The 17,199-nt window shown below is 42.0% G+C and overlaps 1 protein-coding gene across 1 annotated transcript; it reads left to right on the forward strand.

The window, feature by feature from the left end:
- Nucleotides 1-6,666: 6,666 nt before the first annotated feature.
- On the forward strand, nucleotides 6,667-16,800 carry LOC125525445 (glycine--tRNA ligase, chloroplastic/mitochondrial 2-like). The gene is made up of 35 exons (XM_087533007.1): nucleotides 6,667-7,050; nucleotides 7,171-7,238; nucleotides 7,438-7,519; nucleotides 7,619-7,682; nucleotides 7,812-7,867; nucleotides 8,054-8,131; nucleotides 8,263-8,337; nucleotides 8,682-8,752; nucleotides 8,941-9,057; nucleotides 9,233-9,334; nucleotides 9,585-9,705; nucleotides 9,834-9,920; nucleotides 10,021-10,107; nucleotides 10,618-10,719; nucleotides 10,905-10,968; nucleotides 11,523-11,578; nucleotides 12,045-12,116; nucleotides 12,211-12,293; nucleotides 12,441-12,489; nucleotides 12,825-12,887; nucleotides 13,159-13,248; nucleotides 13,324-13,410; nucleotides 13,560-13,634; nucleotides 13,715-13,773; nucleotides 13,983-14,076; nucleotides 14,150-14,368; nucleotides 14,446-14,540; nucleotides 14,799-14,889; nucleotides 14,978-15,082; nucleotides 15,169-15,207; nucleotides 15,443-15,532; nucleotides 15,638-15,739; nucleotides 15,873-15,954; nucleotides 16,051-16,136; nucleotides 16,270-16,800. The coding sequence occupies exons 1-35, from the start codon at nucleotides 6,745-6,747 to the stop codon at nucleotides 16,366-16,368; spliced, it is 3,216 nt and encodes a 1,071-aa protein (XP_087389133.1). The 5' UTR covers nucleotides 6,667-6,744; the 3' UTR covers nucleotides 16,369-16,800.
- The last annotated feature ends 399 nt before the right edge of the window (nucleotides 16,801-17,199 follow it).

Here is a 17,199-nt window from a genome sequence, read left to right on the forward strand (position 1 = left end):
AGGTGGTCGGCCTGAGGCTGGGTGTTCGGATCTCCAGATCCGTGATCCAGTACTGGATGCGAGTCGGGGAGACATAGTTGCCGGTGAAAACCGAGCCGACGGCGTGCGATGGCGGCTTCTACTTCGTTACCTTGATGAAGGCATCATTGTGTGACTTATGTCGACCCACTCGTACTGCTCTGGGGGAAACCCTAGGATCTGGTCTTCCAGATCGGGCGATGGCGGCACTACGGTGGCGTTTCTCTGTTGGGAGCATCGTTTGTGGAGCAGTGCTGGTGGTCAGAGGCAGGAGGTGGAGCGGCTTCGTCTTGCACGGAGCTTAGGTGGTGATGTCAAGTCATGCCAGGCCGATAGGTGCTACGCTTTGTCATGCCTGGTCGGCAAGTGCTACGCACGACAGATCTTCCTGAGATTTCAAGCTGTGTCGGCTGATGGTACTTGGCGGCATGGTGCTGAGATGTACCGGCGGCGACCGCGACGTGCTCAACAGTTCGCGCGCAGGGTGGTGGTGCCGTTGGGCGCGGTGGTGGCGCTGACGGCAGTTAGCCCGGGCAAAGATGATGCGTCAGTACAGCTTTGAAGATGGAGTAGTGGCAGTTGGCGGCAGCGGCCTCTCAGAGCGTGCCGGATCGGTGTGCGCCCCATACCCGGCATGTGGCTTGGTTGGGGCCTCAGGTCTTAGATGTTAGGCTTGGTTTTGTGAGGTCTGTTGTATTAGGCCCGGACTATCAGCATTCCTTCATCACCTGGATAGGAGTAACGACAATTGTCGCCTAGACGGTGTGGCTTCAGACTTACTGTTGATTTCTTTATAAGGTCTTTTATGAATAATTAATAAAATAGATGCATGCATTGCTTAGATGCAGCGACCGGGATTGTCCGTCTTTGTCCACTGCCTTCTGCCTTCACCCCTCGCTGATAATTGTAGGCTAGAGCATGTGGTTTTCAATCCAGACGGCGTCTATCATCAAGGGGTCTTCGGCAGATAAGCTTCACAACTCAACTACATATATACATATATAGATAGACCATCGGTGTGCACTTAACCACACTTTAGAAACAGAGCACAGAAGGCACAAGCTCTCTCAGGTTGCCCAGCACTTTACAACTTACACAAGCACTCTACCTTTTCAACCCCTTCTGTTAAGATACTATACTCCACAAGCTTTTTTTATTTGAAGTTTCCTTGCCAACATCCAAGGTTTATTTATTTGAAGGAATAACAGAGCAGGATATCGTCCACAACAATGATAGCATTCGGTGGCGACAGACAACAGAGAGAGAAAAGCAAGACTGGTCAACCATATGCTCCCGCCTTCTACAGCCAACAGGGATGCATAGAGGCAATTGCTACTGTTTTTTTTTATTATAAGCCGAACCTGTAGGTATTTCTTTCCACGGTGTAAATTGATGCTGTGTACGTCCAGGAAGCATGCACATTGGAAATCAAGATCCACGGTCATAGCAAGGTACTAGTGTCTCATTTGGCCTCAACAACATCTTTCCCAGCACCTTCTTCGGGTCTCACCTTCGCCTACTCCAGCATCTTCTGCTGGGTAGCCTCATGCTCCACCATCTCCTGTTCCTCCCCTACCTGCACATAATTAGGTCCACTTAAAGAAGCTAAACCTCTAACACAAGTACACAACTATCCACATCTCCATTTTCAAAACCAACCCCACACTCAACCTGATATGTGAGTAGCTCCCATAATCCTTAAAGTAGAAAATGACTGGCTTTGATTCCCCAGTCAAAGTCTAATAAAAGCACTATATGTACCAGCTTCTATATGAGTAATCACCTGAACAGTTTTATTTACCTCGGAGAAATATTGCCTCCAAACTTTGCCTCGGTTCTACTGGCTACGTCACCAAGAGAGGATTAGAATAATTTAAGACAGTGGACTGTGTAAGTTACCTGTGTGCCATGTTCCATCCACTGACCCTCTAATCCTACCACTCCTTCCATCCCCTGTGTAAACATTGCCATGTTAGTGCTCTGCCCATTTTCACTAGCTAAATCATTCGAGTCGTCGGAGCTATCTCCATCTTTCGTTCCTGAGCTTGGATGTTTTTGTTTCAACACTTCTCTTTGAACTGGCACTCATGTCTTCTCTTTTTGCACCAGTGTTCCCATGAACTTGTTCAGACTTCAGAATGCGTCCAGTCAGGTGTCTGTACACCACCGGAACGAGGAAACAGCAATGGCTATGTGCATCTTGCGATGCAGAGGCCGGGGTACTCAGGAGCAGCTGATGTTGCGGACAGTATTTTGAGATGTGGTCTGCTATGGGTGTAGTATTTCTTTCGGTGTCAGTGGATCATTTGTTCTCTTCAGGATTTGAACAGGCTTTGACATATGGCAAAGACTGAACCTGTTCTTCTTCAAGCTAAAAGGGTCGCAGAAACTTTTGGTACACTAAACGCTCTTGTATGTTTTTACGGAGGAAGTTCAAGGTGAAGGGAAGACAAGTTGAGGTGATGGGTATCGTCAGAGAACGGGAAAAAACAACAACTAGTTACTGCCAGATAGGAGCAGAATGTTCTAAAAAAAATCACAGGCAAATTATTTTCACGGGACAGCCGAATTTCAGGGACCGTCCGGTCAGCCACGTGGCGCTGGGACACGTGCGTCTCTCAGGAGCAGAGGAGCCGACACACAAAGAGAGATGCCAGATAGGCGGCGAGCCAATGTTTCTGCCCGCGGAGGTTGCCCGGCGACGGCGGCAGGCGGCATCCTGTACCTGAGCTTGAGTGGAGTTACTTATCGCGACTTGATGTGTAAGTGTTTTTCCATCCGTAGCCAAAGGGTTTTGGCTACCGAATACCAAAAAATTACCGATGGCCGCGGAGATTCCGGGATGTCCAGTTAGTACATTCCCATGCACTTATCTTGGGTTGCCTCTTTCGGTGCACAAGATTTCTCAGGGCTCTCTCATGCCTGTTATTCAAAAGATTAATCACCGGTTGGCGTGTTGGCTTGCAACTTATTTGTCATGTGGTGCACGCTTAACTATGATTGAGGCTGTGCTGTCCTCTATCCCAAACTATTTTCGAAATATGTATATGGCAACCGTGTGGCAGATTGCGAAACTGCCACACGCATCCAACACCATCAATTTTCTTCCGATTTTCTTCCTTTTTCGCACGACTGGGCACACCCGCTCGTGCCTTCCTAATTTTCGTAATCATCATTTATGGCCCCACATGCCTTCTCGATTTTCAGCAAAAATAATGCTTAGACTAGGATTTGATCTCTGGTCTGCAAGTAATTAACAAAGGGAGCTAACCACCTCAACTATGACACTCATTGTTGAACATTCTAAGGAAAATACTATTTTTGACATGTTTTTGCCTTTAATATGTTAGCATTGAAAAACTTTTTGTTTCAAGCATCGTGGTAACTTTGATCATCGGGAATAAATTTGTTGAACCCGCCCCCTGGTAATTTTTGTAAATAGCACGATAACATTCACGCCATAGACTTGATAATTTAGATACAAACATCATGGTAACTTTAACCATAGGAGAAAACAAATGTGAAAAGATACCTGATAATTTATGTGTAAATAGATGGTAATATACGCAGCGCACATCTGATAACTGAGGTAGAAGCACCATAGTAACTTTGATCATAGGGATTTTTTTTTGAAAAGATACTCCGGTATCTTCTGTGTAAATAGCACGGTAGTATACCTCCCTCCCCTGGCATTTTTATGTGTAAATAGTATGAAAACATATGCACCACGATAACTAGACACCATGATAAGTTTTTTACCCGTGCGCGCGGGGGGGGGGGGGGGGGGGGGCTTGATAGGTTACCTAGAATCACCATGATAACTTTTTGCCCTGGGAAAAAGTTGTTCAAAACATCCCAATATTTTTTGTGTAAATGATATGATAATATAAGCACCACATAACCGATAACTTGCAATATAAACATGATGGTAACTTTTTTATCAAAGAAAAATATATAAGTTGTTAAAAACATACACTCGCCTCGCGCGTGGGTCTCTTGAATGAACACAACACATGGCGTGTCATGGAAAAGTCACATAATGTTTAATGTCATGAGGGGCACACGTGCTATAGGCGTGATAAGTTACGCAAAAACATCATGATAATTTTTGACCTATGGAAGAAGTTACCGAAACACACCCGGGGTTTTAGGTGCAAGTATCATGATAATATACGAACCGTATACCTGGTAACTCATGTACAATCCCCCATGATAACTTTGACCGGGGGGAGGTTGATGTACATATACCCTGATAACTTATGTGTAAGTACCATGGTATTTTACACATCGAAGACCTTATAACTTGTGTACAAAACACAATGGTAACTTTGAAAGGGTGTAGTTGTTGAAGCATAGTACCTGATACGTTCTATGTAAATAGCACGGTAAGTTATGCAACACATGCCTGATAACTTGCATACAAATATCATGGTAACTTTGTCCGGAGGAGAAATAATGTGGTAGACGTGAAGAAGTGGCAGTTTTCTCGGGGGTGAGCGCCCGAGATGTGCGGGAGAAGCAGGTTTCTCAGGCGAGCCTGCGGGGTCATTCGGAAAGAGGCGAGGTCAAAGAACGAGGGATCGTATGATACTTTAAAATGAAAGAAATAGAGGTGTGACAGTTTTGCTTATATGGCACACGTGTGCCAAGTATCACAGTCCAACTATTTTATGGCATGTACTAAATGGACTTCTTCGATAAAGGGAGCTTTATTAACTCGAAATGTAGCATTGAGCGGATACAAAACAGAAAGAGCGACACCCAATCTCTGCATAGTTAAGATGCATGCAACCATCAAACTATTTTATGGCATATACTAAATGGACTTTTTTGATAAAGGACGCTTTATTAACTCAAAATGTAGCATCGAGCAGATACAAAACAGAAAAGGCAACACCAGACCTCTGCATAGTTAAGATGCACACAACCATCAAACTATTTTATGGCATGTGCTAAATGGACTTTTTCGATAAGGACGCTTTATTAACTCAAAATGTAGCATCGAGCAGATACAAAACAGAAAAGGCAACACCAGGCCTCTACATAGTTAAGATGCATACAACCATTAAACTATTTTATGGCATGTGCTAAATGGACTTTTTCGATAAAGGCGCTTTATTAACTCAAAATGTAGCATCGAGCAGATACAAAACAGAAAAAGCGACACCTGAACTCTGCATAGTTAAGACACACACAACCATCAAACTATTCTATGGCATGTACTAAATCGACTAAAGGCAACCTAGAGTAAGTTGACAGATTATGGCGAAACTTTCTATGGCAGAAGAAACCTGATAGGCAAAAAGCTGACTGCTTGGTGGCTTGGGACCAAGTTATCCTACCTAAGAAGAATGGTGGTCTAGGTGTCAGAGATATGGCGGCACATAATGATGCCATGCTCTGCAAATTTGTGAGTAAAATCCTTCAAGGATCAGAGGTACCATGCTATCAATGGTTTCAGTTCTGATATCTGAGCAGCGGTCTTTCCTGCCGCCCAAGGAGACTTGACACCTTTCTGGCACTCCTTGATCAGTTTCAGTTCATTCTGCTGGTTCCGCAGGCTTCAGTATGCGCTCTTTTTGGTTGGACGACTGGCGTCCGGAGGGTCGTTTTGCTCTGCTGTTCCACAACCTCAAGACTTCTGTATGACAGACGTGATAACTTACGTAGCCCAGATGTGATTACTTTTGGTCCGAAAAAAAAGTCATCGGAACATATCAACATGGAATCTAGTTTCGAAGATCTCGTCGAGAAGATTTTTTTTTGTGAAGACGGTTTTTCAATCGAAGCAACGGTTTGAGCTATAAAACATTTTGAAATTTGACAAAAGAAAGAATCAAGGATGACATTAGCTTTTTGTCTTTTAATGCATATATGCATGTAATTAGAGGGAGGAGTGCATGTGAAAAGAAAATTAATCATTTTAATGCATGCATGTATATAATTAGAGTGGAATAAGGGTTCTTGCCTATTGCTAAAATCCGAACATTTGGATCCATAAAAAAACGGAAATTCAGTTTGGCTCATATGTGTATATGCACCCATCGTCTAAATTCACATTTTAAAAAGTTAAAAAATTTCAAGAAAAAATCCCCCTATAAATCCGGACATTATATGTGCGTGCACCAAGTTTCGATGAAAAAGGATTTTTTTTTGTGGCTTGTGTAAAAAAGACAATCTATGATGCTTGATTACAGCTATTCATGAGACATTTTTTTATCTTTTTATACATGCCACAAAAAATGTCTTTTTTCACCCAAATTCTGTGTGCGAACATAGGATGTCCGGATGTACACGCGGGATTTTTTTCTCGAATTTTTTTAACATTTTGAAATGTGTTTCTTATACATATTTCAAAATAGGTGTATCTACACCTAGAAGCCAAAATGCCACTCTCAAAAAAGAAAGGCAACCCTTCTACCGGTTCCTCTCCTTTGTTATCAAACGGTTGTAGATTAATAAAGGAGGTATTGAATGTCATCGAAAATAAATAAAAAGGCAGCGCTCGTGCTGGTTCCTAAAGTAGAAAAATGTAATTTCATCACTAGTTGGAGGTGATTTATGAAAAAAAGAAGAAGAAGAAGAAGAAAAAGAAAACAGGTTGAATGGATTTGGCGGTTAAATTAACAATATAAAACTCCTCCCGCCCCAATCCCATCCCCCTCCTTATCCTCTCCTTCCTTGTCGCCATGGCCGCGGCCACGGGCATGGCCACCGGCGTCCGCCATGCCTCCCCTCCTCTCCCCCGCCGCCGCCGCCGCCGATCACTCGCGCATCCCCTCCGCCCTCGCCACCCCCGCTCGTCCGCCCACCCGCCGGTCCCGCCCGCGCCCACGCCGTCTCCTCGTGTCTGCTCCGGCGGCCCACTCCGGCTCCGACGGGGCGCCGTCCGCGCTCTCCTCCACCGCCTCCTCCCCCTCCGGCAACGGAAACAAGGGGGCCGGCGCGCTGACCTTCCAGCAGGCCATCCAGCGGCTCCAGGAGTACCGGGCCTCCGTCGGCTGCGCCGTCATGCAGTGCAGCAACACCGAGGTACCAACTTCCCCTTCTCATCTCTTCTCTTGTCCACCTAGCTAGCTTCACCAGATGCAGCATCAATGGCTGATGGATATGAGGATGCTTCTGAATTTGCTGAATCAATCAATCGAACAGGTCGGCGCCGGGACGATGAACCCCCTCACGTTCCTCAGGGTGCTGGGGCCGGAGCCGTGGAACGTCGCGTGAGTACATCCACAGCCACCCTCCCCATCTCACCCGTCATACCTGCCCAAGTTCTATGCACATTTGCAAATGCAGCACAGTTCAGACGACTGAGTTACTACTTACTGCTGAATACTACTGTAGCACTGCTTGCAGTTCAGACAATGCATTTGCTCCCATTTCTGATTTGCTAACATGACGCTCTCTGTTGAATTGAAGCTATGTGGAGCCGAGCGTGAGGCCCGACGACAGCCGCTACGGCGACAACCCCAACAGGCTCCAGCGCCACACCCAGTTCCAGGTTACTTCACAACATTGTCCTGTTTCACCATCTTTCATCTTGCTTGCTCAGACTCAAACCAGTTACTGACTGCTGACCATGCATTTTGACCAACAACAGGTGATTCTGAAGCCTGACCCAGGGAACTCGCAGGATCTCTTCCTGCACAGCCTTTCAGCGTTAGGTATCATATTACTTCTTCTGAATCTCACATGGCTTCAGCTCTATCCGGGGCATTATCTTTTTTTTTTTCTCAACAACAAAGGAAGCCAGTTGTTGCTTATAAATGGTGGTGTTTTTTTTTTAATCTCAGGCATCAATGTTCATGAACATGACATCCGTTTCGTCGAGGACAACTGGGAGAGTCCTGTAAAGTTCTCCTCCTCCCCCTTTTCGGTTCTCTTCATTACTGTTTACACATGTCCTACTTTAACCAAATTCCAATAGAACATTATATATGCCGCATACCCACTTTGCCATATTAACCATTTGTTGAAATCAAGCATTCTGCAGTGTGTTATTTTATTGATTGGTGTTTCTTCTCATCACTGGCAGGTTCTTGGAGCCTGGGGGCTGGGCTGGGAGGTTTGGATGGACGGCATGGAGATCACACAATTCACATATTTTCAGCAGGTAAAAAAATCAAATCTGCACAAATCATGTCCTTCTCTTTAAGGTTGCTTCATATATCCTGCTTGAAGCACCTAAATCGTTTCTAACCTTAGTTTTTTATTTATATCATAATGAAATCTCATCAACTGTAGTCAGGAAGCCTTCCCCCGTTTCCAGTTTCTGTCGAAATAACATATGGACTTGAACGTATCCTCATGTCACTTCAGGTAAGTCCACTAGTGTGGTTGTATATTTTACTCCATACAAGTTATATATGTAGAGTGTTAGTACAGTTCTATTTTCCCCCTGGATCTTGCCTCCTTTATCTGTATGCTCACGTGAAAATCCAGTTTCTTTCTGACATAAAAAAAAAATCTACTCCCTCCGATTCGTTGCATTGTATAGAGTCCGAGTCAATTAATTCGTTTCGGAGGGAGTAATAGAGCAATCAAATTTCTCTTTTAGGCCACTCAAGTTTTCCCCCCTCTATTAAGATACTTTCCAACTTACTCTGCTAGGCCATATGCACATTGAAAGAGCTGACCTTACTTTGCTTTAGATATTCTGACAGGGAGTAGATCATTTCAAAAAGATACAGTACACTGAAGGAATTACATATGGGGAACTATTCCTTGAGAACGAGTATGTTTCCTCTCCACAGTTTTGGAACTATACATGCTCTGCTTCATTATTACTGTTCTCATTTTTTTTCCTTATCTATCATTCTTGTTGTTCCTGTTGAATTAGAGGAGTTGACATGTATCATTGTTCCAGTCTATTACGACTGTGCTTAGGTCCCAGGACCTCATTTTTCTGGTGTCCTTGTGCAGGAAAGAGATGAGTGCATATTATTTAGAGCATGCAAATGTTGATCACATTCAAAAGCACTTTGATGATTTTGAAGAAGAGGCTCGGTCTTTGTTATCACTTGGGCTGCCAATTCCTGCGTATGTTTGACTGATATATTCTTCCTCCTCTTCTGCACTTTCTGTGAACCGTTAAGAATTACTCCCTCTGTCCCAGAATATAAGAACGTTTTTAACACTATGCTAGTGTTAAAAATGTTCTTATATTTTGGGACGGAGGGAGTAATAAGGTTGTCTTTGATTTGCAATGGATTAGGTATGACCAGGTTCTGGAGGCCTCTCATGCTTTTAATATTCTGGATTCTAGAGGCTTCATTGGTGTAACTGAGCGTGCAAGATATTTTGGACGCATGCGGAGGTATTTCCTTGTTTTCTTTCTCTGTGTTTTCTCATCATCGATCCTGGAATTCTTATATCGCTACAATAAAATTTACGTATTACCTCATTGATATGTGCTTGTTTCGAGTTAGCTGCATCCATATTATATTTTTCTTGTTCTAGTGTTCTACCATTCTTTATTCTTGGCTGGTTTTTATCCAGTAATTTCCCTTGTTTAGCTTTTGCATTTAAATCAAAATGTAATTCTAATGCTGACTCTTTTTGCGCAGTCTTGCTCGTCAATGTTCTCAGCTTTGGTTGAAAACACGAGAGGAAATTGGTTATCCACTGGGCACTTACCAAGAGGCTAGTCTTGTATACCCCCATGTCTCTGAAAAGCTCAGCAGAAAGGTATTTAGTTTACATTTTCTATGTATTGCTGAATGTGTTATTTTTAAACATATAATGTTTTGAATGTACATGTCACAACATCCAACAAACACACCTTCTGACCTTGGACTTTGGTCTCTGTCATTTAGGAAGTGCTGGGGCATGCACAGACGTTTGTTCTTGAAATAGGAACAGAAGAGTTGCCGCCCCATGATGTGGTAGAAGCAACTGAGCAAGTAAGTTTCTATTTCAACATGGTTTTGCATCCTAGTGTAACAACGAAGTGACACTTGCTGAACATTTAAGCTATGATTCTGTCCTTTTGATCTTCCCCAGCTTGAGAAATCTCTAGTTCAAATACTAGGGAAGCGTAGACTGAGCCATGGGAAGGTGCACTCCTATGGGACACCACGGAGATTAGCGGTATAACTACCATCTTGACTCTTCTTTCTTACATCTAATTTCTCAACCAGCTTTCAATGGATTATTTATATAATCATATTAGACCCAGGAGCACAGTGCTTGAACTTCTGATGCTTTGAGACAAAAATAAGCTTGATGAAATATGATATCTAGTGCAAAGTGCATGCTGGAGAAACATGAAATCAGTCAGTAGGGTTAGCTGTCCTTTTCTTAGTAGCAACAGAACTATAGAGAGAGTTAGAAATATATCTATATTTTTTGTGTTGTATGGTAATTAATAGAAAATTAATGTGCTTTAAGAAGACGGCATCTCTTAAAGAGATACTCCCTCCGTCCGGAAGAGCTTGTCCCAAGCTTGTTCCTCAAATGGATGTATCTAGCACTAACTTGGTGCTAGATACATCCATTTGGGGGACAAGCTTTTTCGGACGGAGGGAGTATCTTGGTAGACATCTTTTACTAAATATGTTTGTTTTGTGCTGCTATACAAGTTTCAGCTTTGATTTGCAGGTTGTTGTCGAAAATCTAAGTCTGAAGCAAATGGAGGAAGAGGTTGAGTTACGCGGTCCGCCGGTTACAAAGGCATTTGACCAAGAGGGAAAACCCACTAAGGTTAGCTATCCAACGAGAAGCTGGACTTATCCCTGGTATCCTTGTGTTGCGTATTCCTTGGGTTTCTCTGGTTATCTGCCCTGTTTTTAATTTTTCTCCATTCTATTCAGGCTGAGTAGGGACAATGTTTTGGAAGTCTTTTTCTCTGTTCTAATTCAGGAATATTTTTCTCTGTTCCCTTTCAGGCTGCTGAGGGGTTTTGCCGGAAAAATAATGTCCCCTTAGATTCCTTATATAGAAAATTTGACGGTATGCAACTCATGCTTTTGCCTTCAAAAAGTTGGTTGCTCACTTCTAGCTCTATGTTGTGTTTTTTCTGAAGTTTCCTTGGTTTAGCATATCAGCATTTGTGTGTAGCTTACTGGCAAACGATTTCTAGCATTCATCTCCCTTTGTTGTTTCTGCTTGCTGTTTAAATCACCATGTAGGATCCCCTGTAGCAACAAATCTACCTTAGAATCAATGATCTGAAGGCCCGCGTTGTTCCCATTTTGGGCTGTACATATTGTTAGGTTCAACTATCAATTGCTTATTCTTCATATACTATTTCGTTCCAAACTGCGGCATTACTTTGATTACATTAATCCAAATCACCAACACAAATTGTAGGCCCTGTAACTATGTTGTCTCTCCACTTAATGGAAAGATGTGCAAACACGCCTCTCATGTTCCCTAATAAAAAAACATGTTAACTTGATTTACTGTATGGCTACGTTGAGACTCTCCACTGGACTACTTATATGTTTGAATCAGTTCCTGTTCCATGAAGAGGTCTGAAGTTTGTTGAGCTTATTTTTTTTCAGGTAAAACAGAGTATATATATGCCCGTGTCAAAGAGTCTGCACGATACGCTGATGAGGTTTGTTTTTATCCTTCATATTTTTGACAGGTAATTATGTCAGGAAAATGCAGTAAGTAGGGCCTTTAGTTGGTAAAAGCATATGATTCCATGACATTTCCTTCATCAGCACCATTTTCAAGAGAATTAAAAAGGTGTTCCTTGGTTCTGGGGGTTTAGAGGAATGAGCTTTGGGGTGGTGGGAATGAGAATGCTTTAGGTACTCCATCACTCTGCATTATTTATGATAGGTCAAGGAGCCAAACTCCACAACTCACAATAAAGTTAAGGCTATGTCTTGTGCTTCCGCGTTAGTATTTTGCAGGATGAGAAACTATGGTTGGCTATTGATAATTGCTCATATTTAACCTCATGCTCAGCACCCTACGCGGTGCGCCATTCACAATCTAGCACACTAGAATCGTGTTGTAGTTCTTGGCTTCATTTTCTCTGGCCCTGTTCAACAATTGTAGCATGTGAATTGCAGGTCCTATCTGAAGATTTACCTAGTATTATATCTGGTATTTCATTCCCCAAGTCAATGCGCTGGAACTCAAATGTACGTGTAGATCACATAACAGGTTTAATTCACATTCACATGCTATTTAAGTTTCTTCTATTCAGTAAAATTTTGGGGGTTATTTCACTTGCAGATTGTATTTAGTCGCCCTGTACGCTGGATCATGGCACTTCATGGAGATCTTGTTGTGCCATTTTCTTTTGCTGGCATCTCAAGGTAATATTTAGTGTGTGATACACTTAATTTATATTTTTGTAGTGTGATTATATGTATAAAGATTAAATGGAATAAAATTCCTATGCCTTTTGTTGTGTGTTTTTCCGTACAAAATCTTAAATCAACCATGATTTGTTATTGGGACAGTGGGAGCCAGTCATGTGGCCTTCGTAACTCCTCTTTGGCGAATTTTAAGGTACAGATTGGGCTATCATGTGTATAAGTTTATTTTGTATTCCAGTTCTGACTTCTATTTTGACATAAATATTGCTGTGTAAACTGTCAAGTAGCATATCAAGTTACCCATTTCCCTTTTCAGGGTAATAACATCTGTCCTGGCTCTTATTGCGGACAAAAACCATGTTAATTAATGTTCTTGACAGAATCCCCCTCTTTGTTGAGAAAAAGTAAAGTGCTACCCCAATGAACTAACAGCTGTGTCCTCTTTGGAGTATCTTATTTTCTGTAGAGGGATTTCACTCTTTGTCGTGTGACAGGCTAACAGCTGTGCTTGCTGTCTCCAATGTTCAGGTGGAAACTGCAGAATCATATTTGTACGCTGTGGAAAAAGCTGGGATCGTGATTGACATGCAGGTTAGATAGGCAAATATAAGGCTTTCATACGCAGTCCGAGATCTCATGTTCTTTTTGTAGATCATTGAACACATTCCCTTTTGGTATGTTTCATAGCAGAATGTTATAATTTTGTGCGCAATCTGTTTCACTTGAGAATATTGCTGTCTGGGGCTAACTTGTTTAGCCTAGAGAAAACAGGGTAAACATGCAATCGGCCCATTAATTCTTTTAGTTAATTAGTATTCCAGGTTTCATTCTGCCTCAGTTTTTATATAACACTCCATTGCAGGAGCGCAGAGCAAAAATCTTGGATGACTCTAGTACATTGGCTAAAGGAGTTGATGGGGATTTCATTGCACCTGATAGCTTGCTGCGGGAGGTAGATGTTTTTTTTTTGCATATTTTTTTGGTTGGAACTCTATGCTATCCTGAAACATTTGAAACCACAATACAGGTTGTTAATCTTGTGGAGGCACCTGTGCCCATTCTTGGTCAATATGATGAGTCCTTCCTAGAACTTCCAAAAGATGTATTAACAACGGTATGCTCAGATTTGGATAGCGATGCCTATAAACTACACTAAATTCTGTTGGTTCTGATGATAATATGCATGTTTTCTAATGAAAATTACTTATCTGAAAGGAATTCTCTCACAATATGCATGTTTTCTAATGGAAATCATAACTACAGGTTATGCAGAAACACCAGAGGTATTTTCCTGTAACCTCCAAGTCTACAGGCGATCTGCTACCATATTTTATTACTGTGAGATGGTTTCTGCACCTTTATATACTTTACAATTGGGTAGTGATTAGTATTTGTTCTAATTCGGCATTTGTTGTTAGGTTGCTAATGGTTCTATTAGTGAAGAAGTGGTCCAGAAAGGCAATGAAGCTGTACTAAGGTTATGCAAAGGACCAATGAAGATCTTCTAAATCATTATTTTACTGTGCAAATTTTCAGTTTAGAGCCAAAGTTTTGGCATGAACAAATAGTAGCACAGTCAAGTTACTAGCACTATTTTTGAATTATTTTTCATCTTGGCCTCTGCCTTTTTCGTTTGCAAAGAGAACTTTAGACAAATATACATTCTGAATTGGCATACAAATACAGGGCAAGGTATGAGGATGCTAAGTTCTTTTATAAGATGGATACACAAAAGAATTTGTCTGAATTCCGAGGCCAGCTGAAGAGCATTCTCTTTCATGTGAGTTGTGCTGAATTTTCCTTGGATTCTTGTGTTCTGCTTATTCTTATTTTATCTGCACCACATTGAATAGGAAAAACTTGGTACAATGCTCGACAAAATGGCGCGTGTTGAAAATGTTGTCGCAGAGTTGACCCTTGTTCTCGGGATAAACGAGGGGATGATCCCAGTTGTCAAAGATGCAGCTGCATTGGCTATGTCAGATCTTGCCACTTCCATTGTTACGGAATTTACTTCACTCGCTGGAATTATGGCACGCCATTATGCTTTAAGGGATGGTCTTCCAGAAGAGGTACATTTGTTGCCAACTCTTAAGAGGGAAAGTAAAGCCGGTCCTCAACTTTGGCTGAGTAAATTTTCATGTCAAAGATTGCAGAATCACTATTCGAGATAACACTTCCAAGGTTCTCTGGCGATGTTTTGCCAAAAACAGATGCTGGCATAGTCCTTGCGGTTGCTGATAGGTACTTCCTACACATATATTGCCATCGTTAAACAGATGCTAAACTGAAAATACAATAAAATGTTGCTACATTCGCCTAGAAATGGTTTTAAATAGCGGGCTTAGCGACTTTGGTCCAAACACATGAACAAACATTCAAATAGCGCGCTATAGCATCGCTATAGCGTTTAGAAGAGGTCCGCCGCTAAGAGGCATAACCCACTATTTAGAACTATGATATTCGGAGAACCTTGCTTCTGCTAATGATTTTTTTTCACAGATTGGACAGCCTAGTGGGTCTGTTCGGAGCTGGATGTCAGCCAAGTTCTTCGAACGATCCATTTGGACTGAGAAGGATCTCTTATGGATTGGTAAGGGGAGCTGAAACTGCAAATATCATTAAATATATAATATTTTTTATACAGGTCCAAGTATTAGTTGATAATATATATTATACAGGTTCAAATATTGGTTGAGAATAAGAAGAACTTTGACCTCACGAAGGCCTTGACCTTGGTGGCACAGGTGCAGCCTATAAGAATAGACAATAACGTTATAAATGAGGTCAGTATATTTTTCAGATCATCACTGTGTTACTATGTTCATATGAGTACATGGTTTTTGACAACTCTGATCAAATTTATTCTTAGGTAGTGCAATTTGTAACACGTAGACTGGAACAACTTTTGGTATGTATCTCCTTGACCTGTCATAACAACTTTTTGTTACACGTAGTGATAAGGCTGTTCTTCTCCAAGATTCTTGTATTCTACCCTCTTGGGATGTACTGAGAAAAGAAATATAAGATACCCCCTCCGTTCCATAATTCTTGTTGTGGTTTTAGTTCAGATGGAGTACATAGACTATATGTGAGTAAATTTCATGTCCTTTTGAAATGACTCGTTGGTTCCTCATTTTCATCAGGTGGATGAGGGAATTAACTATGAAATAGTTCGGTCGGTGCTTATGGAGCGTGCGAACTGCCCTTATCTTGCATCACAAACGGCAGCTGAAGTAAGAAATTATAGTGTTCAAGTTTTATGTGCTTAGCACCTCTGCTGAAATTTATGGAAGCATCCTGGGTTTGTGGTGATGGTCTTGCTATGTGGAAACTTGCAGATGGAAGCATTTTCAAGAACTGAAGATTTCCCAAAAATTGTTGAGGCGTATTCCAGGCCAGTTCGAATTGTACGTGGGAAGCAAATCGAGTCTGCTTGGGAGGTATTGGCTGTTTTTACGTAGACACGTGCCATCACAATTGAGTAACAATCTCAGAGCGCAGCTTGAATTAGGAACTAACCTTGCTGTTGTAGCATCTATCGACGACCTGCCTCATCATGAATGCAATATGCAGGTCGACACAAGCGTATTCGAGAAGGACGAAGAAAAGGCCTTGTGGAGCGCCTATTTGGAGGCTGTCGACAAGATCCATCCTGGTAACAGAAGACTATCTTCGTTTCTCAAAGCAACATGTATCAGGTCCACAGTTCATACAGCTCACCTGTGTGCTATTCTGTTCACCGCTCTTGCAGGTGTTGACGTCAAAACCTTCATCGAGGCCTCCCTTCTTCTGATACAGCCTTTGGAAGATTTCTTCAACAATGTTTTTGTCATGGCGGTGAGAGTAGAAACTCTTTGTTTTCCAGATCTATTGCGATTCATTTCATTTTACCGTTTGACTGTGTATATATGGACATGTGACTTTGCTGATTAACCTTTGTTTGTATCTCGTGATGGCGGCCATTGGACAGGAAGATGAGAAGATCCGCAACAACCGGCTGGCACTGCTACAAAAGGTTGCGAGTTTGACGAAGGGGATAGCCGACCTCTCGGCTTTACCAGGGTTTTAGTTAGCCTTGAAGCGAGCTGAGAGCGTGTGTCCCATTTTTGAGCTGGTGTCATTAAGTTGGAGCCATTTTTTTGTACTTTTGTTACTGGTCATTCATCTGGTGGAAACTTACTGGGAGAAGAATGAGAATGTAACTACAAGGGATCGTCTTTGATTGGAGGGTATCAGTTATGAGGTGTAACTACAAGACGAACGAATAGACAAAATGAGGTGTTGTTTATGCTAGTTGTTAAATGCATTTTCTTCTTCTGTGTTGTGTTGCTGACATTATCTGGGGTTGTCTTTGATTGGAGGATGGTGACCCAGAGAAAATTTATTTGGCATTCATTTAGATCTTACCAATTTCAAGCAGATCGGGCGGGCGCTCCTTGATGTTGAGATTTGTTAGTCGATGTATAACTTTGTTTGAAGAAGATTGAAATGTTTGCAGCTAGCCTTCCTTCCTTTTGTCTGTTGGTTCCTGGTCACTTTGGTTAATCTTGTAGCAAAAAATATCAGTTAGCTTTTGCCGGGTTGTTGTAGTTGTACTATAATCCGGGTCAGTAACATACGTAGTTGTTTTAGTAAGGGCACCTATGTATGTATGTTTGTACTCCTATGTATTAAACCAAAATGTTGCTGAATTCTTCCGGCAACAATGTCTGTGATGTGACTTGCTTTTTACCCGTGTATGATATGGTTGCGTTAAGTAAACTGAACCAAAGCCACTAGCTAATGTCAGACGGAACACGAGTATTGCAAGTGCAGTAAAAGAAGGAAAAACATGTTCAGCCTTTCCTTTATTTTCGGTTGAAGGTTACGACTCAAGAAATAAACAATTTCATCTAAAAGA

This window comes from Triticum urartu, chromosome 7A, assembly GCF_056163025.1.
Source record: "Triticum urartu cultivar PI428250 chromosome 7A, HENAU_Tu73, whole genome shotgun sequence".
Lineage (NCBI taxonomy): Eukaryota > Viridiplantae > Streptophyta > Magnoliopsida > Poales > Poaceae > Triticum > Triticum urartu.